Here is a 23,800-nt window from a genome sequence, read left to right as displayed (position 1 = left end):
AATAGGCATAGCAAGCAGAATAGCCTCATGATAAGCCTTTTCAAGGATAAACCAGAATCTAGCAGCAGATTACCGCTAATAAACTGGCAGCAGAGAGACCCATGTCCTCGAATTTCAGATTTTCTAGACAAAACTCGAATCTTAAGCTGTTATAATTTGTAAAATTTTTGATTTGTTAATTTAAAACTCTTAAAATTATGGTTTGAAAAACAAAAGGAGGTTTATGATTGCTACTTGGGTGTCAATAGTTTTCAAGAAAAGATAAATATTATAGTAAACTGGCAAATTTTGATTAAAGGTGGGGTTATTTGAACCGATTCACTCTATGACTTTGTTATAAAAATTGTAGCATCAATAATGGTATAAATATTTTAATTAAAAGTTAGTTAGGATAATATTTTTAATTAATAGTTTTTTATTAAAAATTCAAATATGTTAGTTCTTAAATTTGTTAAACATGTCCTTTTAAAGATTAAATTAGAAAAAAACAAATATAGTCTATTAATACTTCTATATTTCCTTTTAAAATATATGTACTTTTAATATTAACACAACTCAATCTTAGTTTATCCTGTTATTATTATCTCATTTTCAACAAAAATTTACCAGGTTAACAAATATTGCAACAATTAATTCAACTCAATCTTCATTAATGAGTGATTTCAAAGCAAAAAAAAAAAAGACAATGAATAAAAGAATTCAAAATTCTATTGTCCCAACTATAAATGAAAAAATGGGTCTGAATTAACATGTATATTGAAGATTGAATTATCTATATTTATTATTCACACATCTAATTTAATTTATATATTTGCATATTTAATTTTTAATTTTGTTGGTGATTTAGCAAATATTTATGGAATTATAAAAAATAAATCGTATCCATGAACTTGAATATTATCTATTAATTATTAAGTAATTAGTTATTTATCCACTTAATTAAATCAATGGTGAAAAGTGAAATATTTAAATCTAAGGGTCCATAATTACTCCATTATCATTATTGTAAAAATTCACACAACATCATAGAGAAATCCATTGAACCCACCAATTCCCTCTTTGTACCCATCTAAAAGTATATGTTAATTATTAATACTAAAAAAATTAAAATCTCAAAATTATCCTTCACTCATTTTCTCTCCCTACTTTAGGATTTGTATTTTTTTTCTCTCTATTATTGCATTATGCATCTTGAAATTTAAGTTTTATTCTTTTGCCCATTGATTCTCTTCCTTTCTAACCAGTAAATCAAACTTTATTTATTTATTTCTATTATTTTTCTTTTCATTTTTTGCATCTTAAATTAAGTTTGTTATTTCAAGGATAAATATGAAACCTAAAGAAACTTTTATAGTTTTCATGACTGGTAAAAATTGATTGATATTCTTTCTTTTACGGTAAATTTTTTACCTCCCAATTTGTAATAATCATTATATAATTGATTTTAAGAATTTTAGAAGTAAGTGTGAATGTTTATTTGAAATTGAATGATAACGGTTTCAATTACCTATAATTACCTATAATGAAACTGCAGAATTGGGAGAAAAAGAAAAGTAAGGTTAATTAAGTAATTTCATTAAAAATTATTTTAAAAATAAAAACTTAATTTAAAAAGTGTTTAGAGTAAAAATTAGCGGATTCAAATAACCTCTCTCTTTAATTAATTGAATTATTGGGAGAGCAAGTGTTATTACACTTTTCTCCCCGCACCGCCACCATGTTTCAGATTTCAGACATGTCTAGCTCTCATCTCTCACCGTTACAGGGGACTGGCAGGGAGTCAGGGACCCTTTGCTGCCATGTGTTAACCAGGCAATATGAATTTGTTTGTTCGTTTCCAAGTCAAGAGATGAAAAGACGGTAGGCCGTTGCATTCATTGCCTTTAGTTTTTAATACGTTATAAATTAAGGCTCCTGATTCCATCTTCTCCACAAGAAGAAGAACCAAAGCCGTTTGAATTCAAAAGCATAAATCTTATAGTGGGTCTACAGCTCTCATGCTTTTTCTTTTTTTTGTTTCTTTCATTTTTCTCTTCTGGGATTTGTTTATTTGACCTTAGCTCTCATCCCACAGTTTGATTATTCTGGAGATTAGAAGCACAAAACAGACCCAAGAAAAAAAAAAGTATGTTTACATATTACTCATGTCCTAAAAAAATGAAATATATATCATGATGTAATAAGGAAGGCCAAAAAAATTAATTTAAAAGAGAGTGAAATCAAGTGTTTAGTTTGAAAAATGTGAAAGTAGAGAAAGAGTATGTATTTGTAACTTAGAGAGAAAGTGATTAGTGAAAGATAATTTTTAAATTTTTAAAAATAAATTTATTTCTTAAAATAGATGTAGAGGGAAATTTGATGGATGCAAATAGCCCCAAATTAATTTTCAAAAATAAAATTGTTTCCAAAATAGACGCTAAATATGTTGTTGCACATCATCAAATTTTAATTATTTTAAATTCCAAAATCAAACTCAAAAGACTTTTAATTTTTTATTATTATTGTTGTTTAAAGCTCATTTAAACGGATTTTTGTTTTGCCAAAAACAATACCAAACGCCCTTATCCTTTTTAGGGTTTCAATAAATTTTGTGTGAATTATTTGATTGCTATAACTTATAATGCATTATGTCCGGTCTTATTATTAAGTTGTTATAATTTGTGACCACTTTGATTGATTATTGGGTGTCAATAGCTTTGAAGAAAAGATAAATATTGTGGCACAATGGGAGATTATAATTTGATTGAGCGACTGCGAGAGCGAGTGTCATCATGTTTCCACTTTTCTCCCAGCAAAGCGACCGCGATTCAGATTTCACAGACACGTCTGTCAGCCCCCCGCCTCTCACATAATGTTATGGGGACCCATTGCTGCCACGTGTTAGCTGAGCAGGATGAATTTGCTTCTTGGTTTCCAAGTCAAGACATGAAAAGCGTTAGTACCACTTTTCCAGTCATCAGAGACCGTTGCTTTCTGATTTGCCGCATTCATTGCCTTTTTGCTTTTAATACGTTACAAGGAGCCAAGGCCGTTTGAATTCAGAAGCGCAAATCTTGTAGTGAGTTTATAGCTCCCTTGCTTTTTTTGTTTCTTTCATTTTTCTCTTCTGGGATTTGTTTATTTGATCTTAAGCTCTCATCCTACATTTTGACTTTTCTGGAGATTAGAAGCACAAGACAGAAAAAAAAAAAAAAGAGTATGTTGTTAGCATTTATACATCATGCAAAATAAAGTCTTTCTTTCTTATCTTTGTTTGAAATTCACGCAATTTTCTTACGTGGGTATGTGTTATTTTTGGAGTTTGAAGTGTACCCACGGCCAAGAGTCAGAATCAAGGAACAACAGCAAGAAGAAGAAAAAGCAGAGAATCACTTTTCTCCTCCAAATGACAAGGGATCCATTCTGTTCCTGAGGGTTCTTGAATCTCTTGCTTTACCAGACAGCTCTTCAACCAGTACATGATCTATAATACGGGACCCCGTTATCTCAATTTGATTGATGCTTAGCAAAATATTAGTTCTTAATCACCATTGCATGCTTTGTTTTTTTGTAACAGAGGAAAATCAAAGCGGTTCACCACCTTCAATTGCCAGAATTAAAAAGGCTTGTAACTCTGCATCCAAAGATATCAGCAAGGACATCAAACAAAACCACAAAGTCAGATCAGTTATGCGTCCTCGTGCAGTCTTATCCAGTCCTGGTAATACTAATAATTAATCTCTTCTTTATTATTATTTATTATTATTATTGCTTTTTTTAATGTTATATTGGGTTTCTTTAATTTTTAGTTTATGAGTGTTCAACAAGTTGACACCAAGATCTCTTCAATTTTGCTCTTAGATAACGACAGATTGATTGGAAACGGAAACAAGTTTGATAACAAAAGATGTTCATCATCTACGAAGAAGCTTATTCTTGATCGGCAGAACAAAATGCCAGCCAAAACTACACCAATTAAAGCCGTAACTCCTCCTGTAACTGTTTCATTTGGTGCCAGGAGTGGCCTTGCTCGAACTAAATCTTTCAAGGGAGAAAGCGAGTCTTGAAGTTTCTTTCTTTAAATGTGTTTCCATGATCCTGTTCAGCTTCTTTCTAATACCGCTACTGTTTGTTGATCCGCAATCATGTAAAATTTTGTATTTTTGTTTGAAAATGTTGAGCTTCTTTTACAAATAGGCTGAACAATTAACAATTTTTTCCTTTCTAATTAATAACTTTCACTCTGTGTGATCCTTAAACCAATTGATATTGACAAGACTTTTTGGCGCATAAAAATAAATGATATTTATACACAGAAATGTATATAAAATCATCTAAGACAAAAAAAAATTTATCTACAAGGCAAGCTCAGTTGCCTTGTTTACTTTTTTTCTTTATTTACATGTATACTTATTAGTTATTTCTCTTGATTCATGCAAGAGACAAACAACGATTTAAGGATTTCTCAAATTTAAATTGATTGTAAAGGATCCAATGACATATATAAGGGGTAGTTAGGTAGGACTATTTAAATCCACCAAGTTTCTCTCTACGCCCTTTTAATTAAAAATTTTATTAGTTAAATAATTTTTGAAAAAATTACTTAATTAGTTTTTTTTTCTCTTTCTCTTCTCAATTTTATAAATTTTTATTAATTCATTTAGATATATCAATTTAACTGTAAATAACCAGTAAGTTTTATCAGGTATGAAAGTTAATGTATATTAAATAATTAATTTTCACCAAAACACAATGTTAACGAGTATTAAGAAAAAAAAACTTGTATATAAAAAGTATGAAATATAAATTATGATATATTAAGAAATGCCACAGAAATGAGAGAGAAATTGAGCGTTTGTTTTATAAAACGTGAGATTGGAAAGAGAATATATAATTGTAAGGTAAAGAGAGAAAGTGATTAATGAAGAGTAGTTTTGAGATTTTTAAATTTTAAACTTGTAGTAATGCTTTTATTTATTTATTTTTTTTAAATGAGTGTATAGAAAAATTTGATGGGTTTAAATAGCCCCACCAAATTCCTCTTAGCTCTCGGAGGGATTGTGATACTTGGTATTGGTTCCCCGACGCAAAAGGAGTTTACACTGTTCGAAGTTGTTATAAGTGGATGGATATTATATCGGAACCGCCTGACAGTGGAGTTTGGAATAAGATTTGGAAGCTGGCTGTGCCTGCCAAAATCAAGAATTTTCTTTGGAGAGCTGTGGCAAATGTGGTTCCCACTGCTGATAACCTTCTCAGTCGTCGAGTTGAGGTACACCCTTATTGTTCTATCTGTAATGCATCTCTTGAGACAATTTATCATGTTTTAGTTGATTGTCCTTTTGCCAAACAATGCTGGATGGTTTCTTTGGTTGGTTATGCTGGAAATTTTGTTACTTTTGGAGCTTGGTTGGATGCTCTATTTACTCGGTGTAGTATTGAGGATAGTTGTCTTGCTGCAATGGTTTGTTGGGGTCTTTGGCAAAATCGGAATACTAAAGTTTGGAGGCATGTAGTAGGCAGAGTGCCTCAAGTGCTCAATAAAGCTGGTCAAGACTTGTTCCAGTGGCAAAGGGCTCGTCAACTGAGTCACTTTACTCAGATGCCAGCAGATTTAACTCTTGGCTCTTTTTGTTGGAAACGCCCTCGCGTTGGATGGTTTAAATGCAATGTGGACGCTGCCACTTCCCGTGCTACTACTAGGATTAGCTACGGCACAGTTATCCGGTCTTCTGAGGGTCAATTTCTTGCTGCAAAATGTGGATCTTTGGTTGGCAATTTTGAAGCCCGTGAGGCAGAGGCTTTGGGTGTGCGGGAGGTCTTGAGTTGGCTTAAGAACACCCAGTTTTTTCCTATTATTATTGAGACTGATTGTTTACAAGTGTTTAATGCGTTAATTGATTCCAAGGACTATCAGAATGGATTTGGCCTTATTATTTCGGATTGTAGAGCCTTGGCTCATAGCTTAAAAGAGGTGACTTTCTCTTTTGTAAGGAGATCTGCGAATACCGCTGCCCATGTTGTGGCTAAGGTGGGGTGTTCTTTGTCAGGTCCGGGTGAATGGAGACATGTTCCACCACCCTGGTTATTCTCTCATTTGTCTGTTTAATGAATTTCTTCCTTTCTTAAAAAAAAAAAAAAAAAAATAGCCCCACCAATATGTAAGTGTTTATTTAATTTACAATAGAAAAACGATTGAAATCTTTTAGATAAACTTTTCAATAATACAATACTTAATATCTTAGGTTAAAGTGAAGTACTAAAGTGAAGTTATCCCAAATATCCAATAAGTTAAAAAAAGAAAAAAAATGCCCAACAAGTTAAAAGTGAAAAGTGATTGAAATTCCCCAGCTATTTTAGATTACTTTTATTGAAGTAAAAAGTGATTTTGAAATTTTTATAAAATTATTTTAGAAATCATATATTTGTTGAGCCCAAATGTATTCTAAAAAGGGTAATTTTTAAAAACCTCCCCTGAGGTTTGGGCTTGTTGCAAGTAGATGGCGAGAATTGATTTATTTGTAAAAAACCCCCTACCGTCAGTTAAGTTTAACATTGACCGTTAGTTGACCATGTAAAGACAATATTACCCTTAACAATAGTTTGTAAACGAAAATAACTAAAAAAAAACCAAAATTATTGGTGCAAAAAGCACAAACCCTATTTTTTGACAATTTTATCCTTGTCAATTCTAAAAATTTACAATATCATAGGTAAAGATTATGACTATTTCATTTTTAAATTTTTAATTTTATATTTCTTGTAGGAATTTTAAGGAAATATCAATAATTTAAAGAGGATTTTTTAATTTTTTAATTTTAATTTTTTATAAGAACTTTAAGAAAATATCAATAATTTAAAAAGTGTAAAATAGCTAATAATTTTGGTTTTTTTTTTAGTTATTTTCGTTTATAAACTATTGTTAAGGGTAATATTGTCTTTGCACGGTCAACTAACGGTTAATGTTAAACTCAACTGACGGTAGGGGGTTTTTTACAAATAAATCAATTCTCGCCATCTACTTGCAACAAGCCCAAACCTCAGGGGAGGTTTTTAAAAATTACCCATTCTAAAAATCAAAGGCTTTCTGCAAAGAGGTTTTAGAGCACTTTTGTAGCAGTGCACCTACTAATGCAAGCATGACAAGTGTGTGTTTTGTTTTTTAAAAATATCATGTAATTAATAGTTATATTTAATTCATGCGCTTATTCATTGAATGGGTGGTATTAAAACAGAAGAACTCTACAATCTCTCTTTTTGACATCCCTCAAATTCCTCACAAAATTTTTTTCTTATTAAAATTACCTAAATAACCAAAGACAATTATTATTTTTTTCAATGAAAATACAACTGAACACTGTAAAATATTTTTAGCTAAATTTTTATATCTATCCCATTTCATAATTTATTTTTATGCTTTAAATTCTAAATGAAAAATATTTTTTTAAAGAAAACTATAAGAGTTTTGAGCTATGGAGATATAAATAATATAATAAGAAGAAAATAATTAAGATTTTAAGATTTGTATGTATTTTATAATAAAATCTTAAAAGAGATAACTTTTTAGAGATGAAATTTTGTGGGAAGACAATTAAAATTTTATATGGACTACGGAGTATTTTATAAATTAAAATTTGGGGAGCTTTAGGAAATAAAATTCTAGAGGGGTGTTATGCGAATTGAAGGGGTGTTAAAAGCTCCACTCAAACGAAAGTCCACTAAGCCCAACCCAATGTGGTAAGACGTGCTTACGCGGCCACCAAGCGCGGGGTGCACATGATTACATCACAAAATTTTCCAAATCCAAGGGCCCAGATTAAACCAATCACAAAAACAAAACTGTCACCAGCGGTCCTCGTCATCGTATAAGATCGCCACGTTCCAAAATTAGACACCCTACTATATCCGTGCCCCTGCCCCTGCCCCTGCCCGGCGCCCCACCAAAAATCCAAAGACCCAAAAGAAATTGCGGACACCAACACCCCATCAAGTCATCAACACAAAAACACAAAACCCTTCCAATTCGTAAACCAAATCAAGCAGTCTCGCGAGACGCTGCCGCTGCTTTGGCTTCTGGTAAGTCTACAGCAATTGCTTTTTATTGTTTTCGTGCTTGTATTTGTGTTCTCGGCTAGGGTTTATGGTGCGAAACCGTTGGGATTAGGGTTTGTTGTTTTTGTGTGTGTGTGTGTTTATAATTTTTTAGTGTCCGGTGTAGTCTTATTGGCCTAGGTTTGCTTTATGTTTCCAAACTGAGCGAGACTCTTTGATAGTCTATGAAATAGCGTTAAATTTTCCAAGTTTGTGTATTCTTTGTTGTACTTGTGACCAATTGAGTTGAAATTTGTAAAATATTGGATCAACTTTAGTGCTTTTTCTTGAGGTAAGAAATGTAATACATATATATACATACATACATGTATGTATGTATGTATGTAAAGATAATTTGTTTTATTTTATCCAAAGACAATTGAGCTTTTGATTTGTGTGTGTTTACTAGAATTTGATGTAGTTTAAAAAAGGGGAGTTGTAATTGTGATCGGAATGTTGATTCTATTCTTGCAGTTTCCACGGTTGAACTGAAAGTCTGCTCCTCTAGTATGGGAGACAGTGAAACACTAGTTGCTGAAACATCTGTGGTTATGAGTTATAACTCTGCGGGCTATACTAATGCTGCCTATGCTGAGGCTGGCACAAATGCTGGTCCTGATGCCAGTGCCTTTGCCTCAGGGACTACTGGAGGTTATGTTGCTCCTGGGCAATCGGCAGATGCAGCTTATTCAGTACCTAGTGTAGCTGATGGAAATGCATATAATATGGATCCTAATGCTGTTATGCAACAAGCCCCAGGTGTTGGGGCCCCTGGCAGTGGTGATAATGTTGCTACTTCAGAAAATGAAGCCATGGGGTCATCTCAAGCTGCTGGTTATAATTCTATGAATGGTAATGTTGTAAATGAAGCAGGAAATGCCACATCAACAGAAAATGGAACCTCTTTGGGTATTGAAAGTGGGGCTGCTGCTGGACAAGAGCTTGTGGATGGTTCTGGTATGTATGTCTTCTCTGGCATGGTTTCTTGTCGTGCTGTTTTGGAGACTTTTTGTAGTGCCATTTGCAGATTGTCGTTTCAAAGAATAATCATAAAACTCAAAAGTGCGTTGCAAATTGTTTTAGTATGAAATTAATTAGTGATGATGTTGCATAAACTATATTATGCATAAGTGTCTTCAGGATTATAAGTGTTCTCATGGAACTTTTTGTGTAGCTGGCTTGGTTGTTCATACATGTACAAACTCATTATAAGTTTTTGCATTCTCTTGTGAGTTGCACAAAAAGCCAGTATGACAGAAGGCTGTAAAGTTCAGTCTGCCACTAAATGGTTATGTGTAAGATTTATTACCACTACACCGAAGCAATGTTGCAGGACATATGTAAGCTGAAGTCATGAAATCAATGTTGGCATTTAGCTTAAATGTTTCTTCTCACACTTTGGCTGGGTTCGAGAATCCTCTGTTCTCATTCAACTTGAATTTATCCCCTTTTATTTCTTATTTATGTTGTCATTTGTTCTGCATCTTCATGTTTCATGTTTATTAGCCATTCTATAGATGTAATGGTTTCTCTTTTGACCTCAATTCTACATACTCCAATGTTGGGGTTTAATTTTCTGCCATTTGATGACTTCGAACATGAAACGAGTTATCATTGGCTTTACTGTATATATCCTAGAACATAAACTGTATGCCTTGGAATTAGGGTTGCATAGCTTGGTGAAACTGAAATGTCCATTGATGATATTCTGTAGATTAGAGTTTTATTTTAATAGATTCTGATATCGAGATATTTTATGTTCATTTTGCCCCTGCACTGTAGTGCCAGCAATGTCAGGTGAAGAAGATCGGCTATGGAACATTGTGAAGGCCAATTCTTCTGACTTTAGTGCATGGACTGCCCTACTTGAAGAGACAGAGAAGCTGGCACAGGTATGTTGTTCTTGGTAGATAAGTTATACCATCATTTTTTGTTCATTAGGTAGATTTTAAGTTTATTTGGGGAGTTTCACATTGGTGGTTTATATGCTTTGAGTGGCCTAAAAAATTTACATGTTATCTAAGACAAAGTTCAGTCAAAGATCAATTTGAATTCTTCACTGGAACACTCCTCTGGTTAGTTTTTTCATTTAGTGTGTATGTGTGTGGTGTAACTTAATTGGCTATGTGCTTTAGAGTGTGTGTGTGGTGTAACTTAATTGGCTATGTGCTTTAGAGTGTGTGTGTGGTGTAACTTAATTGGCTATGTGCTTTTGAAGTAATATTTCCTATCAATTCGTTCTGTACAGGACAATATAGTAAAAATAAGAAGAGTGTATGATGCTTTTCTGGCTGAATTTCCTTTGTGCTATGGTTATTGGAAGAAGTATGCTGATCACGAGGCACGCGTGGGCTCCATGGACAAAGTTGTGGAAGTTTACGAACGGGCAGTTCAAGGGGTGACATATTCAGTAGACATTTGGTTGCATTACTGCATATTTGCCATAAACACATATGGAGATCCTGAAACCATCCGAAGGTAATATTATTTCCTTCTCAATTGCTGTTTTTGGTCTGCATTGTGAGATGTTGACTGTGTGAGTTTTTCAGTCGCAAGGATCTGTTAATCTATTTTTGTTTCATTTCTAACATTATTTCAGTATGCCTGCAACAGAGCTGACACTCATGGAAAAGTTTGATGGGAATGCACTTTATAAATTATATATTTTTTGTGTGCAAACTCTTGAATTGAAGCCTCTGTCATAGTTGTGAATTTATTTGATGTTAATACTATTTTTGGCCTCTTTGTGCCCCTTTCTCCCAATCCTTCCCCGAGGCCTGTGTCATAGTTTTGTAGTCATTTTTGAATCATGGTTGTCTTCAACTTTGACATCTGAGGTGCATCATTTTGCAAAATGCTGCTGGGAAGATCTCGTCCAATTAAAGGCTAAGATGGCCTCTTTCACTGCTTCATTTCGGACATAGTATGGTTTTTATCAGGAAGGTAATTGCAGCATTTGGATGCATCATATGCCGTTAGCGTGAATGCTCTCCTTCAAGACTAGGGCAGATGTCTCCATTTGTGGATGTGTTTGCATCAGCTCAGTTGATGGTTATTACCTATGTCCTAACAATTTCTTTTTCCTCCTGATTTGCTTCAGGCTTTTTGAACGAGGGTTGGCTTATGTTGGGACAGATTACTTGTCATTCCCACTTTGGGACAAATACATTGAATATGAATACATGCAGCAGGAGTGGAGTCGCGTTGCAATGATTTACACTAGGATTTTAGAGAATCCGATTCAACAGTTAGATCGGTATTTCAGCAGGTAATTTCTTGTTATCACATGCACATAGCTTGACTTATATGTTGAGATTTGGTTTAAGATTTATTTTAAGTTTAGTTTGATGAGCATGTTTGAGGTGGTGACTATTTGCTAGACTTTTGAAATTATATGTTTGTTCTAATGAACTGTTTTCCCTATGTGTGTTTTATGGTAGTCATGTCACCGTTGATATATTTACACTAACTTGTGAGTGTGCGAGCACACGCATACTTTCATACAAGCTCCATGACAGTGCTATTGTGTACGGTTAGAATACTGATTTGGATGGTACTAGTGGGGAAGGGGTCTCTACACTATGCTTATGGTCCAAAGATTATTTTTACAATTGGTCTTGATGATAATCAAAATAATTAGGAAGCAGAAATTCACCTGAATTTTGCTACGGTTTTGTTTGTTAAAATGGATTGCATGTTGCATATAGTTTGCGAAAAGTGTGTGAATTCATTGGGAATTTGTCATTAGCTCTGTGCATTTAATATGAGTGTTTCTTGTCATGCTTCCAATTATGTGCTTGGGCATGTGTTAGTTGTTGCAATTAAGTACTTATATATCAGCACAATCTTCAGTTTATGTAGTTTTTTTAGTTATTTGCATTAGACCTTTTGAATATATCAAGTGGTGGAATTTTACAGTTTCAAGGAGTTTGCTGCAAGTCGACCTTTATCTGAATTAAGGACTGCTGAGGAAGTCGATGCTGCTGCTGTTGCTGTTGCAGCAGCACCTTCAGAGACTGGTGCTGAAGTTAAAGCAAATGAGGAAGAGGTTCAGCCTGATGCTACTGAACAAACTTCTAAACCTGTTAGTGCTGGCTTAACAGAAGCGGAGGAGTTGGAGAAGTATATCGCTGTCAGAGAAGAGATGTATAAGAAAGCTAAAGAGTTTGATTCTAAGATCATTGGTTTTGAAACAGCTATCAGGAGGCCATATTTTCATGTCAAGCCACTAAGTGTCACTGAGCTTGAAAACTGGCATAACTATCTGGACTTTATAGAAAGAGATGGTGATTTCAACAAGGTATTTGGGTTTGTTTGCAGTCCATATTTGAGAATCTCTGGTTTGTAGCTTTTAGTTGTCTCTTGATTATAAGTTGACTTACAGTTAAGTAATATCTGCTGCATCATATGCTTTATTGGCTAAATCGTTGGGTGAAGCAACTTTTTAAAGGGAAATTGAACTGAGACTAAAGGCTGGGCCTTCGATTTGGTTACTTTAAGGCTAAGTACTTCAAACCCTCGTTTGTCCGTGGACGTTTTAGGTTCGTGATGTGTTGTATAGTATATTTTATTCTTTTTAAAATTCCCATGTTATGCATGCAGGTGTGTTCTTGTCTTCCTAACCATCTATCTGTCAAGCAAGGAGGGTCCCTCCTTTCGTATATGAGGGGCCTCTCTTTTCCAATAATGGAGTATTTCTTATGCGTATCTCTTTTGTGGTTTTTATTGTCTATTTTTCTTGTATTGGTGAATTATTATACTTAATGATTTGTGATGTGCTTTTGTTGTGAACTAGGTAGTTAAGCTATATGAAAGATGTTTGATAGCATGTGCCAATTATCCTGAGTACTGGATACGATATGTTTTGTGCATGGAAGCCAGTGGAAGTATGGATCTTGCGCATAATGCACTTGCTCGTGCAACTCATGTCTTTGTCAAGGTATTGAATATGTGACTATGTTTTGCCTTGAAGCTTGTATCCTTTTCTCTTTTCTTCAGGTAATAAGAAGGAAGCATGTGTTATTGGCTCTTTACACACACACAAAGATTGATAGATAGATAGAACTGTTTTTGGTATCTTTTTAACGAAGGAGATTCTCTCTCTCTCTCTCTCTCTAAATTGTGGCATACGTTTAGTGAGGATATTATGGTTTTTTCATTTACAATATTTGTGTTTGTTCTGTCTGTGGTTGGTCTCTGAATAATAATTCAGGGTCAGTGATTTTTTGAACAATATGCCATTGACAGTTGAATTACTTACCTTTACAAGAGGTATCTTTGTTGATATTTAGGCATGCACCATAACAATTACCTCTTTTCTTTCTGGTATTTTGTAAATGACTAACAAGAGCTTTTTGTTTTTTCACAATTTGAACAGAGGCTGCCAGAGATTCATCTTTTTGCTGCCCGATTCAAAGAGCAGAATGGGGATATAGATGGCGCTCGAGCTGCTTATCAACTTGTACATACAGAAACTTCTCCTGGTCTTCTTGAAGCAATTATTAAGCATGCCAACATGGAACGACGGCTGGTAGGTTTGTGTAAGCTAGATTTTTAGTGTGTTTAGATGTAACAAAGATGTTGCTTGTTTTACTTGATTGTTTCTCTTGCTTTTGCAGGGGAATCTTGAAGATGCCTTTTCGTTATATGAACAGGCCATTGCTATTGAAAAAGGGAAAGAGCATTCACAAACATTACCAATGTTGTATGCTCAGTACTCTAGATTTTTGCACCTGGTAAGTGGACTTTTACTTTGTGTTTTGGTTATTTTAGTATGGCTCTTACAAGTCCCATTAGTATATATCCAGCTTCTATTTTTGGCATAGACTTGCTTGATCATGTAATTGATTGTACGATGCTTCTATGTTTTGTTTGCTTTTCCACTTCCCAATGTCTTTGCATTGATTTATAAATGCCTTCGTGACAGTAAAATTTTTTGTATAGTGTATGATTACACTGGGAGCAATTACTATGGGTCCTTTGTATTTTTCGTATACTTATGGGCCTCAGAGATGTTCAGCAGACTTATAACTATTGTATGAAAAACAAATTGAATTTTATTGATTCAAACATGCTTTCATGCCTTAAAAATTGTTTGGACACCCAATTGAGTCCATTTTGACAAGCCATCAAATAATTACCATCAAGTGTAATGTTACCAACAACCAGGACAGGCATCAGTTTGGACAGTACTTCAGGACCCTGTATTCCTCTATCCCTCTCTCTGGGGGATGTTTTGTACTTCTTGAATCTAAGTAAGATATTTATTCTTTGAAATTTAAGCTGCCGTTTTCCACTGGTTAGGCTTTTTTTTTTTAAACCAAAAAAAAAAAAAAACAAAGTTACTATCACATTCTTCTTGCTCTTTTAGGTTTCTAGAAATGCAGAGAAAGCCCGGCAAATTCTTGTTGACTCGCTTGACCATGTTCAGCTGTCAAAACCACTTCTAGAGGTTTGCTCTCTCCCACTCTGTTTCTTTGTCTGTCTCTTGCTCTCACACACAGATCTTAGCATTATCCTTATTTATTTTCTTTCAGAAAAGGCCATTTCTGTTAGCTAATAACCTGGTTTTTTGTTCTTTTAACACACAGGCCTTGATTCATTTCGAGTCTATTCAGTCTTCACCAAAGCAAATTGATTTTCTGGAGCAATTGGTTGAGAAGTTCCTTATGTCAAATTCAGATAGCCCCAGCACTGCAAATGCAGCTGAGAGGGAAGAGCTGTCTTGCGTTTTTCTAGAGGTAATCAACTGTAAAATTTGGATTTTATTTTGATTTGCTGGAAGCTGGATACATTCAATGATAAGGGAAAAATGAAATTTGAGGTTTATACATCTTCTGTTCTCTTACTTATTGAATAAGTTACTTCTTATGATTGCAATGCTTATATCATTGAGACATTTGCTTAAAATTTTGAGCAGTTGTTATTTTTTGTTGAATGGTTAGTTTCGCTTGAGTTGACAATTTTCTTTTGACAAAGCATGAAAGAAAGATAATATATGGAATTCTAGATCCATGAAACCCTCGGCTTGTTTTCTGGAGAATTATTCTGTAAAATATATGTATATATATATTATTGATTGTATAAGAAAGTTTTCTGGCAGCAGAAGTCATGTGCCTTAACTAAATTCTGTTTTGGAAAGCCCAGAAATGTTTTCGTTTTTAATAACAATTGAGTTTCCAAATGATTTTTTGAGTTTATACAATAACGTTTTCCATGTATTTTGTCAACTGTGCTTTTTATCTGTTCCCGAATTTAGGAAAGGAAAAAGGTTTTGGAGATGACAATCACACGCTTTGATTTGTTATCGAGAACATGTATGATTTGAAAGTCTAATAAGCTTAGATATAATTTTGCAGTTTTTGGGTCTCTTTGGGGATGCACAGTTGATCAAGAAGGCTGAAGATAGGCATGCCAGACTTTTCTTACCTCATAGAAGCACATCAGAACTAAGGAAACGTCATGCAGAGGATTTTTTAGCCTCAGAGAGGGCTAAGATGGCCAAATCTTATTCTGGCGCTCCTTCACCAGCCCAATCATTGATGGGTGCTTATCCAAGTTCACAAAACCCTTGGGCAGCTGGCTATGGCGTTCAGCCACAAACTTGGCCACCGGCGACACAGGCACAGGCACAACAATGGAATCAACAGGTATATATCGCTGTCTGGACCGAACTCTCTGGTAGTTATGTTTTAAGCATAATTTGTAGAAAAGCTCTTTTTAACTATAATTTGTTGTAAGCATGATGTTTCTAGGAGGAGTGTTTCTAGTTATGTTTTTTGCTTCAAGTAAGTTGTAACGCCAAGGAAGCTTTAGGATTTGATTACCTGTTATGTGGGAAATAATTTGTTAGCTAATTTTAAGAGCTTAACTGTGGGAATTGATCACTGTAATTAAGCTACTCTCTGTAATTAGTTTCTTTCAATGATTTAAAAAGGGGAGAATGGAGCTCCACCAGAAACTACAGTAGTGAACTCAATAGAAGTTTCCTTCATGAATTAGTTTTCTTTTGGTGTTCTTCTTGGTCATTACATAAGTGTGGTACACTTTGAGATAGCTGGTACTTTAGGATTTGCCTGTCATGTGGGTGCAATACTTATCTTTTCTATGCAAGCCAGGCTGTTGAGAACTGTAAAGTTCTATCTTTCGACTTTACTAGATAGTTTCCTGGTATTTGTTGTTTCAAATTTGTTCTTGAGCATAGAAATGATGAATCTTTTGTGAGTTTGTCTGAAAGTATGTAAATTGTGAAAGATATTTGGTAGAATTATTCATGAAAATTGTTTTCTAATAGTTGCATTATTCAAATATTTAGATAGTGTTCTAAATATATCCATTTTGTCTGTTTTGACCTATACTTATAAAATCAATTTGTTTGTTTAAATTTTACATTGTTTTTTGCTCTCTCTCTATTTATATATAGAGTAATTTTATAATAAGGAAATTCCTTTAATAAAGTAAGAGACAAGTTAGAAGAGAAAAAAACACAAATTTCAAGACATTACAGGAAAAAATACATTGCATTGGAGTGTATGTTTTTTCTTTTTAGTTTGTCTGAAACTTTTTAAGATCACACTACTTATATGCACGGAACTTGAATTGTGCATCTGTTTTGTGGTTGGTTTGGTTGACCGCTTTTTCCTTTTGCCATTGTGATAGGCCGCGTATGGTGCATATAGTGCTTATGGCAGCAGTTATCCTACTCCACAAACATCAGTACCACAGAATGCTGCTTATGGTGCTTATCCTCCTGCATATCCCGCCCAGGTATGTGGCATAAAATATTAAGTACAATATTAACATTTCTTTTATGTGTTGTGTTTTCAATATTAACTTACAAAAGTAAAACCCAGAATATTTTTTGAACTTAATTGTTTTAATGAGAGAGATGGGGGCGAAAAAATTGCGTGAAAGAAAAAGATCTATAATTTATTTTAAAAGATAATAGCAAGTGGGAGTGGTTAAAAAGAACTGTTAAGAAAAACTGGAGGAAACAGATGTTGTCATTTGCTGACATTCTTCTTGTCTATGTTGAGAACTGATAGTTTGGTTGAAATTTCAGCAGACCTTTCCTCAACAAGGTTACTCGCAACCTAGTGCAGCGGCAACAGTAACCCCAGCTCAGCAACCTGCCTCAGTCTCGCAGACTTATTATGGAAGTTATTATTGAGAGCTTAGCACATTTTGTACCATACACTCTTTAACAGAAAGAAGTCCATTTTTTTTTTTAACAATTCTATGGGTTTGATATGAGGTGTAACTTTGTTTTCTTTATAACATAGGATGATAACCAGAGTAGGCCAGGTGAGAGAGGATGGATGGCGAGTACCTTATTGACTTATTCTGTTGGAAGTTGTGATGGTGAACCTGTATTTTAGGTTAAAAAAGAAAAAGGGATTATGATTTATTTCCAGGTAATTTTGAGAAAATTGTAAACACGAACTTCCTGATAGATAAATCTTCGACGCAGTTGAGATTCTCAGCTGCCAAAAAAAATCTAAAGGATTCATACTCAGGCTTCTGACTGTTCTCGCCAATGTCTATGGTTGCGGGTTTTTGAAAAAAGAAAAAGAAGAAAAAGACTTCTGACATAAAGACTATCTTGAAACTGCCAATAAAAAGATTAGGTTCTGAATCTTTAGTGATGCGGCTGTCTGGCGTCATTATTGAGTGAGTAATTTTTTTAAATTTTCAATAAATGCGGGCTGGTAAGAAATTCAGAAATTGACCGAGAATGGGAGATGGTTCCAATTATTTTCTGAGGAGGTAGTTCGTCTCAAAGACTCTTGGCATTTCCGAGTCTTTTCCACCTCTTCGGGTTCTTTGAATTGTATCATTCATTTCGCGGAAGTACGGTTTGTTCTTCCAGATTTACAACTAGTTTGGACGCAGATGGTAATTGACGGACCGCGATGGTCTTTTCCTCTCCTCCAACCACCCCCCCAGCCAAACAAATTTTATTTTGTTTTATTGAAATAATCGTGTACCTATGCCTAGCCATAGAAAAAAAAAATAAAAAGAGGGCATGTTCCTTTATTTAGTATCTTTATTTAAACACCTGCTCGAACCGAATTGGTTCCTGTACTTGGCATGCGGACACCGTCTCCAAATTAAGATATAGATTCAGGATTTCGTCATCTTATGCCTCTTTTGGTTAGAAGAACCTGCTTTCTGTTGTTATGTACAGTGGACCATCTCCAAGTTACTGACTGACAACGGCACATCGGAGAATCCAGTCTAACTAATTATTAATTTCTTTTTCTTTTTCTTTTTTTTGGCCCTCTTGGAAAAATTTACAAATTCCGTGATTGTTAGGAAATGAAAAAGACCAATTGTATTCATAATACTGACTTCGGAGGATATCGTATTGACCAAAACCCCATGATTTTTAATCTAAAATCACAGCCGTACATCCAAAAGTTTCCTTCCGAAAATACACCTCGCTCACTCTCTAATGGACAGCTCTGATATTCATTATTGCGCGAATCCACATTCCCCAGTAAAGCAATATAATATAAACAGTAATTAATCACCCAATCAAAAGAATAAATTCTCTTTTCTTTTCTTTCCTTTTTTTTTTTAAAAAAAATTTTTAAAAACCCAGTATAGTAATAGTAGTAGTATATAATAGAGCGCACTCTCTGTACGCCTACACAGATCTATCTCTAGAGCACTTCGTCTTCTTCTTTGGATTCTTTTGTTGTTCTCAGAAAACCCCCTGTCTAAAACGTGAGTCCCTTATTATCTCTCTCTTTCTCTCTTTGGAGCCTCCCGTTCTTGCTTCTTGACTTGAGCTGCTGTTTTCTTATCATCTATAATAAAGAGAATTTCAAAAGAAGAATCTTGCACTCAAATCGAAGAATATATAAACTTTCTTTTGGTTACCAGATTAGGGTTTTTCAAATACTTGACCTTCAAGTGGATCTGCTTTACGAGGGGTTTCTCGTGGATATTTTTGAACTGCATGCTTTTGTTCTGAGCTCAACCAATAATGGCCTCTCAATATCCAGCGCCTATGCAGGTGACTCTTTAAAAATTAAAAAAACACAACCTGATATCTTTAGTTTACAATTTTTTTTTGGGGGGGGGGGGGGGCTTTTGGTTTTAATGGAAGTGAAGTGGGGTGATGTGTTGTTATCAGGTTGGTTCGTATTTTGTGGGGCAATACTATCAGGTACTTCAACAACAACCTGATCTTGTTCATCAGTTTTACTCTGATGCCAGTTCCATGATTCGGGTCGATGGAGATTCCACTGAGTCTGCTTCTTCAATGCTGGTAGATCTTCTTCTTCTTCTTTTTTTGGTAAATATATTTGTATATTTTGATGAACTTGTTTGTGTTTCATGCCTTAGCTAGCTTTCTTCCATAAGCATTCTTCTTGGCCACATGTCGTTTGGTATGAAATTAGTATTTTGATTTGTCTGTAAATTGCGCTGTGTCTTCTACATATTAATCCTCTATTGTAGGTGCTATAGAAAATTTATCATATGTTTTTTCAGTTTGCTTATGTTGAGTTTATTATAGCCTTTGCAAGTACAAAACTTGTGCTAGTTCCCTTGTTGATTGTCTGTGACAATTAGAAGGTGAGTTTGGAATTATGAAGGACTTTCTGCCTTGGTTAGGCTATACAGCATTCACTTGTTCCTTCAAATTTTTAAACTGTCCATTTAAAGACTCTGTACCTGTATTTTCATCCTCTGACGTATAAATGACTATCTTAATTAGCTTTCTTTAGAAATTCTTACTTTTATCCATTTGTCTGCAGGATATTCATTCACTCGTCATCTCGCTAAATTTCACTGCAATTGAGATCAAGACAATCAATTCACTTGGTTCTTGGAATGGAGGTGTATTGGTGATGGTTTCAGGTTCTGTCAAAACTAAGGAATTCAGCAGAAGAAGGAAATTTGTGCAGACCTTTTTCCTTGCTCCTCAAGAGAAGGGTTACTTCGTTCTTAATGATATTTTCCACTTCCTTGATGAAGAACCGGTTTACCAACATCCAGCTCCTGTGTTGTCAGAAAATAAGTTTGACGTACAACATGATGCTTCTAGCCCCATCCCTGAACAAGCAGGTACAAGGATAAAGTTTTATATATACAACAAGCGTCAAGCAGTTTGAGATATGTGATCCTGAAGGACAGGCATATGACAATGTAGTTACTTCTTATGATACAAATTTCTGTTTTAATTAGCAGGGATGTTTAAGTTTTAGGCTATGACTTTTTATCCGAGCTGATACATTTTAGTTAACTATACAGTATAATTGTTGTTCAATGTGTGGATCAACTACAAATGCAAATGGGTTGACTGTGTTATGATGGGTAAATTGTAGGTTATTCGCTCACAATTCTGATATCTGATAAATACTTTTTCACAATTTGACCATAGTATGTTTGCTCAAATTCATTAGGTTTAGCAGCTTCTGATTATGTCTTGGAAGAAGAGGCTAGAGAGTATGTAAGCTCAGTTCATATTGAAGATGATGCAACTGATAATTACAGTCTCCCAGAGCAACAGCAGGATGAAGAACCTGAATCTGAAGAAGTGGATGAGGAAATTCCCGCAGAAGAAATTCCTGCATCGTTTCAAACTGATGTGAGCCCTGTGCAGCCCCCACCGGCCCCTGCTGTGGAAGAGCCCGTGGACGAGCCTCAAAGGAAAACTTATGCTTCTATTGTAAGCACAGCTTCTACTCTCTTTCTATGGCATGTCTTATGCGTACTGTTTGTGTGCGACCTCAGAAGTTTCCTGCTACATGTGTCTTCTATAGCATCCAACCATTAGTTTTGAGAGCACTGTTCAAATACTTTAATGGGAGGTTAATAGTGGTAAAGAGAAGTTTGTTAGAACTACATAAAGCCATTCTCACCTGTTATTGTGGTCCTGCTAATGGGTGATTCTTCCAGTTTGATATCAACAAGTATGGATCTTAATTTTTTGAATCTGCTCATATAGCATCTGAATAATTAATAAACATTTTACATCCTATTGGATAACAAAGTCCCATAGATTTTACTGTTCATCTTATGTTTAGTACCTCTCCATGACCAGAATATTTCTGTGCTTGCAAGAGAAATATGTGAATGAGAATGCGCATTTGATTTCAGTTAATATTATTAGTGTTGTGGGGAACTTGAAGAAAAGCAAGATAATGGGGGTCATAATAGTTGATTACTTGAGCTAGAAATGTGTGGGAGGGCTGGACACTCTTAAATTTTTATCTGCTGTGATAATTTCAAGTGTTATTGAGTGACAAATTTATAACTTTTGTTCAATCTTTTGAAAACATGTAGTTGCGAGTATCTAAGAGCCAGAGTACATCATTTGTTGCCACTCAGCCATCATTTACCAAAACCGCCTCAACTACATCAGATTGGAATCCTGCTCCCCAGCCCACTACCCAGCAGTCAAATTACACATCATCATTTGTGCCTGAATCCGGAGTTTCATCACATATGCCTGAATCTGGATTTGAAGCAGTGGATGACAGCTTGGGCTTAGATGAAGGTTAATTGTTTGTGTTTAAAAATCTGGTGCTTATAGTGAGACTTGTCTTATAGTAGACTCATATTATATAATAATATAGAAGATAATCATTGTGCCTTTTCTGGCTGCATGAATATTTCTTCCCACAGGACCGAATGCTAGTATCTAATGAACAGTGAAGTTTTTCCTGGTCGTTTATTTTTTTAATTTTTTTATTCATTTTTGTGAGAGCCGTTCATGGGGTCCATTTTTCCATGAGATTTGAATTCCAATATTCTAGTTGATTGATATTTGCTAATATCTAAATCTCACAGTCTAGTTTTGTGCAAAGGATGTGAATCTGGGCATGGATCATCTAGTATTTTGATCTGACCCTTTGTTCATAAAAGTTTGTTGTGATTTCAAGAAAAGTTCTTGAAGCTTGTTTATGTTCATTTTTGGAGCTTGCCTTCTATGTTGGGGAGTTCAGAGTAACTTGTTGCAATCCAATGAAATTGATTATTTGAGATTCATATTTTTGTTGAAAGGAGGATATTCATATTGATTATTGATTATTTGTCCTTTCAGGTGAGGTGAAATCTGTCTATGTGAGAAACTTGCCCTCTACTGTTACTGCTTTTGAAATTGAGGAGGAGTTTCAGAACTTTGGCAGAATCAAGCCTGATGGTGTTTTTGTTAGAAACCGGAAGGTTACTCCTCCCCCCCTGGCCCCCTTTTTGTTTTCCTAATTAATCTCTATATGTGGTATTTGAAGAAGCTGAATTAGCAATTGTGTTGTGTACAGGATGTTGTTGGTGTTTGCTACGCGTTTGTTGAGTTTGAAGACATTTCTGGTGTTCAAAATGCTATCCAGGTTTGATTTTAAGCTTTTATATATCTGCGATGTTTGCGGTCCCAATTTTTTAATCTAGTGTGATCAAAGAGTTGCATTTGTTGCTTCCCATGTTTTGTTTGACTCTTTCATTTACCTATGTTTACATCTTTAAGAATGGTCATGCATTTTGTGTTATTGATATGTTTTGTAAAACACATGGAGCCTTATTTATGATACATATCATCTATTACAGTCAATAGTTTTAATGCAGTCTGTTGACTTGTCCTGTTATTTCTGTAGGCGTCTCCAATACAGTTAGCTGGAAGGCAAGTCTACATTGAGGAGCGGAGACCAAACACTGGCAGTACTTCTCGAGGAGGAAGTACGTATCTGAACCCTGTGGTCTTTGTATTCTTTTTCAGAGGCTGATATCATCATTCATGTTATGATAAATTTCCACAATCTTTAAACTGATGGATTCTGAAAATATTCTGATATGTTGGTGGCATAATGAAATTTATATGATTTATTCTGCTGCAATCCTATGCTCTGCTGGGTTTTGCGTATTTATTTTTATGGGCTATCCTTTTTCAATTTGATTTAGGCCTTTTTTCTGTGTTCACAAGCCTATTTTCTGTGTGTGAATGTGATTGTCATTCTTAAAACTAAGTTACTGTAATATGGTAGTTGGTCACAGGATTCACACTTGTATACTAGTGTTACATGTGTTGAGTTTATTAGCACAACTTTGCTGGGGCATGTTACATTTTGATCGCAAATATTCTTCTCCCATTTATTGTTGAAATAGATTTTTTATGTATGATTATCCAAATGGCAAATGAGCTCTGAAATTTCTTTGCTACCATGATCAGGAAGGGGAAGAGGCAGGGGAAGTTACCAAACAGATGCTCCAAGGGGACGCTTCGGTGGTCGTGGTTTAGGCAGGGGTAGTGCCCAAGATGGTGGCGACTATAACAGATCGAGAGGCAATGGTTTCTATCAACGTGGTTCACAATGAATCCAAGGGCCTTAGGAGTTCGAACATGAACAGGAAAAAATCATCTAGGGGATCATACGTGGGCACTTTTTCTTATATCCGAGGGTCTAGAGGTTTTTGCTGATTCCTGGTTGAACATTTTAGCAATTCCAAATGGTTGAGGAAAATGTATTTGTACTTTATGGGGTGTGGCATCCTATGGAGTGTGGGACACCTGTTTTCTTCTGCTGTTATAAACCTTTGTGTTACTCCCCTTGAATGATTTTTATCATGCAATTCATGGGGATATTTTTGGAACTTCCAAGCTCTGTGTGTGGGAAATGTGATGAGCTCGTTTACAATATCAATCTCTTACTGTTAGTTTTCATGGTTTCTTTGTAATTGGGAATTAGTTTTCATGGTTTCTTTGTAATTTGGAAAGCTGATGACG

The 23,800-nt window shown here is 34.9% G+C and overlaps 3 protein-coding genes across 6 annotated transcripts; all 3 read left to right on the top strand.

Annotated features, from left to right (window-relative positions):
* The first annotated feature begins 2,933 nt into the window (after positions 1–2,933).
* LOC102611210 (uncharacterized) lies at positions 2,934–4,207 on the top strand. 2 transcript variants are annotated; one of them, XM_052438259.1, is made up of 4 exons: positions 2,934–3,058; positions 3,308–3,454; positions 3,557–3,700; positions 3,841–4,207. In XM_052438259.1, coding segments are annotated over exons 1-4 (498 nt in total). In that variant the 5' UTR covers positions 2,934–3,057; the 3' UTR covers positions 4,047–4,207. The 2 variants fall into 2 exon arrangements, with proteins under 2 accessions (XP_052294219.1, XP_052294218.1); XM_052438258.1 differs by having other exon boundaries at positions 3,054–3,196.
* Positions 4,208–7,800: 3,593 nt separating this feature from the next.
* Positions 7,801–17,578, top strand: LOC102614451 (pre-mRNA-processing factor 39-1). Of its 3 annotated transcripts, none has more exons than XM_006479380.4 (14): positions 7,801–8,055; positions 8,545–9,027; positions 9,853–9,962; positions 10,319–10,548; positions 11,171–11,338; positions 11,989–12,370; positions 12,866–13,009; positions 13,448–13,600; positions 13,689–13,805; positions 14,441–14,521; positions 14,661–14,810; positions 15,429–15,719; positions 16,729–16,836; positions 17,132–17,578. In XM_006479380.4, the coding sequence occupies exons 2-14, from the start codon at positions 8,580–8,582 to the stop codon at positions 17,237–17,239; spliced, it is 2,490 nt and encodes an 829-aa protein (XP_006479443.2). In that variant the 5' UTR covers positions 7,801–8,055; positions 8,545–8,579; the 3' UTR covers positions 17,240–17,578. The 3 variants fall into 3 exon arrangements, with proteins under 3 accessions (XP_006479443.2, XP_006479444.2, XP_024954458.2); XM_006479381.4 differs by having other exon boundaries at positions 7,888–8,055; positions 17,135–17,578; XM_025098690.2 differs by lacking the exons at positions 7,801–8,055; positions 8,545–9,027; positions 9,853–9,962; positions 10,319–10,548 and adding an exon at positions 10,778–11,013.
* A 1,059-nt stretch (positions 17,579–18,637) lies between these two features.
* Positions 18,638–23,737, top strand: LOC102613965 (nuclear transport factor 2). Its single transcript, XM_006479379.4, has 10 exons — positions 18,638–18,798; positions 18,958–19,090; positions 19,211–19,345; positions 19,836–20,145; positions 20,484–20,749; positions 21,367–21,580; positions 22,127–22,248; positions 22,344–22,412; positions 22,674–22,755; positions 23,246–23,737. Exons 2-10 carry the CDS (start codon positions 19,061–19,063, stop codon positions 23,389–23,391), a joined length of 1,374 nt encoding a protein of 457 aa, XP_006479442.2. The 5' UTR covers positions 18,638–18,798; positions 18,958–19,060; the 3' UTR covers positions 23,392–23,737.
* The last annotated feature ends 63 nt before the right edge of the window (positions 23,738–23,800 follow it).

Source organism: Citrus sinensis, chromosome 3 (assembly GCF_022201045.2).
Source record: "Citrus sinensis cultivar Valencia sweet orange chromosome 3, DVS_A1.0, whole genome shotgun sequence".
NCBI lineage: Eukaryota > Viridiplantae > Streptophyta > Magnoliopsida > Sapindales > Rutaceae > Citrus > Citrus sinensis.
This window is presented reverse-complemented; position numbering and strand designations above follow the sequence as displayed.

Excerpts from the sequence above, each read along its gene's own strand:
- LOC102611210 (XM_052438259.1), top strand. Across the intron at positions 3,455-3,556 it reads ACCAGACAGCTCTTCAACCA|AGGAAAATCAAAGCGGTTCA; the intron begins GTACATGATCTA and ends TTTTTGTAACAG. Across the intron at positions 3,701-3,840 it reads TGCAGTCTTATCCAGTCCTG|ATAACGACAGATTGATTGGA; the intron begins GTAATACTAATA and ends TTTTGCTCTTAG.
- LOC102614451 (XM_006479380.4), top strand. The coding sequence starts at position 8,580 with ATGGGAGACAGTGAAACACTAGTTGCTGAAACATCTGTGGTTATGAGT. Across the intron at positions 14,522-14,660 it reads TGTCAAAACCACTTCTAGAG|GCCTTGATTCATTTCGAGTC; the intron begins GTTTGCTCTCTC and ends TTTAACACACAG. Across the intron at positions 16,837-17,131 it reads CTCCTGCATATCCCGCCCAG|CAGACCTTTCCTCAACAAGG; the intron begins GTATGTGGCATA and ends TTGAAATTTCAG.
- LOC102613965 (XM_006479379.4), top strand. The coding sequence starts at position 19,061 with ATGGCCTCTCAATATCCAGCGCCTATGCAG. Across the intron at positions 19,346-19,835 it reads AGTCTGCTTCTTCAATGCTG|GATATTCATTCACTCGTCAT; the intron begins GTAGATCTTCTT and ends ATTTGTCTGCAG. Across the intron at positions 20,146-20,483 it reads CCCCATCCCTGAACAAGCAG|GTTTAGCAGCTTCTGATTAT; the intron begins GTACAAGGATAA and ends CAAATTCATTAG.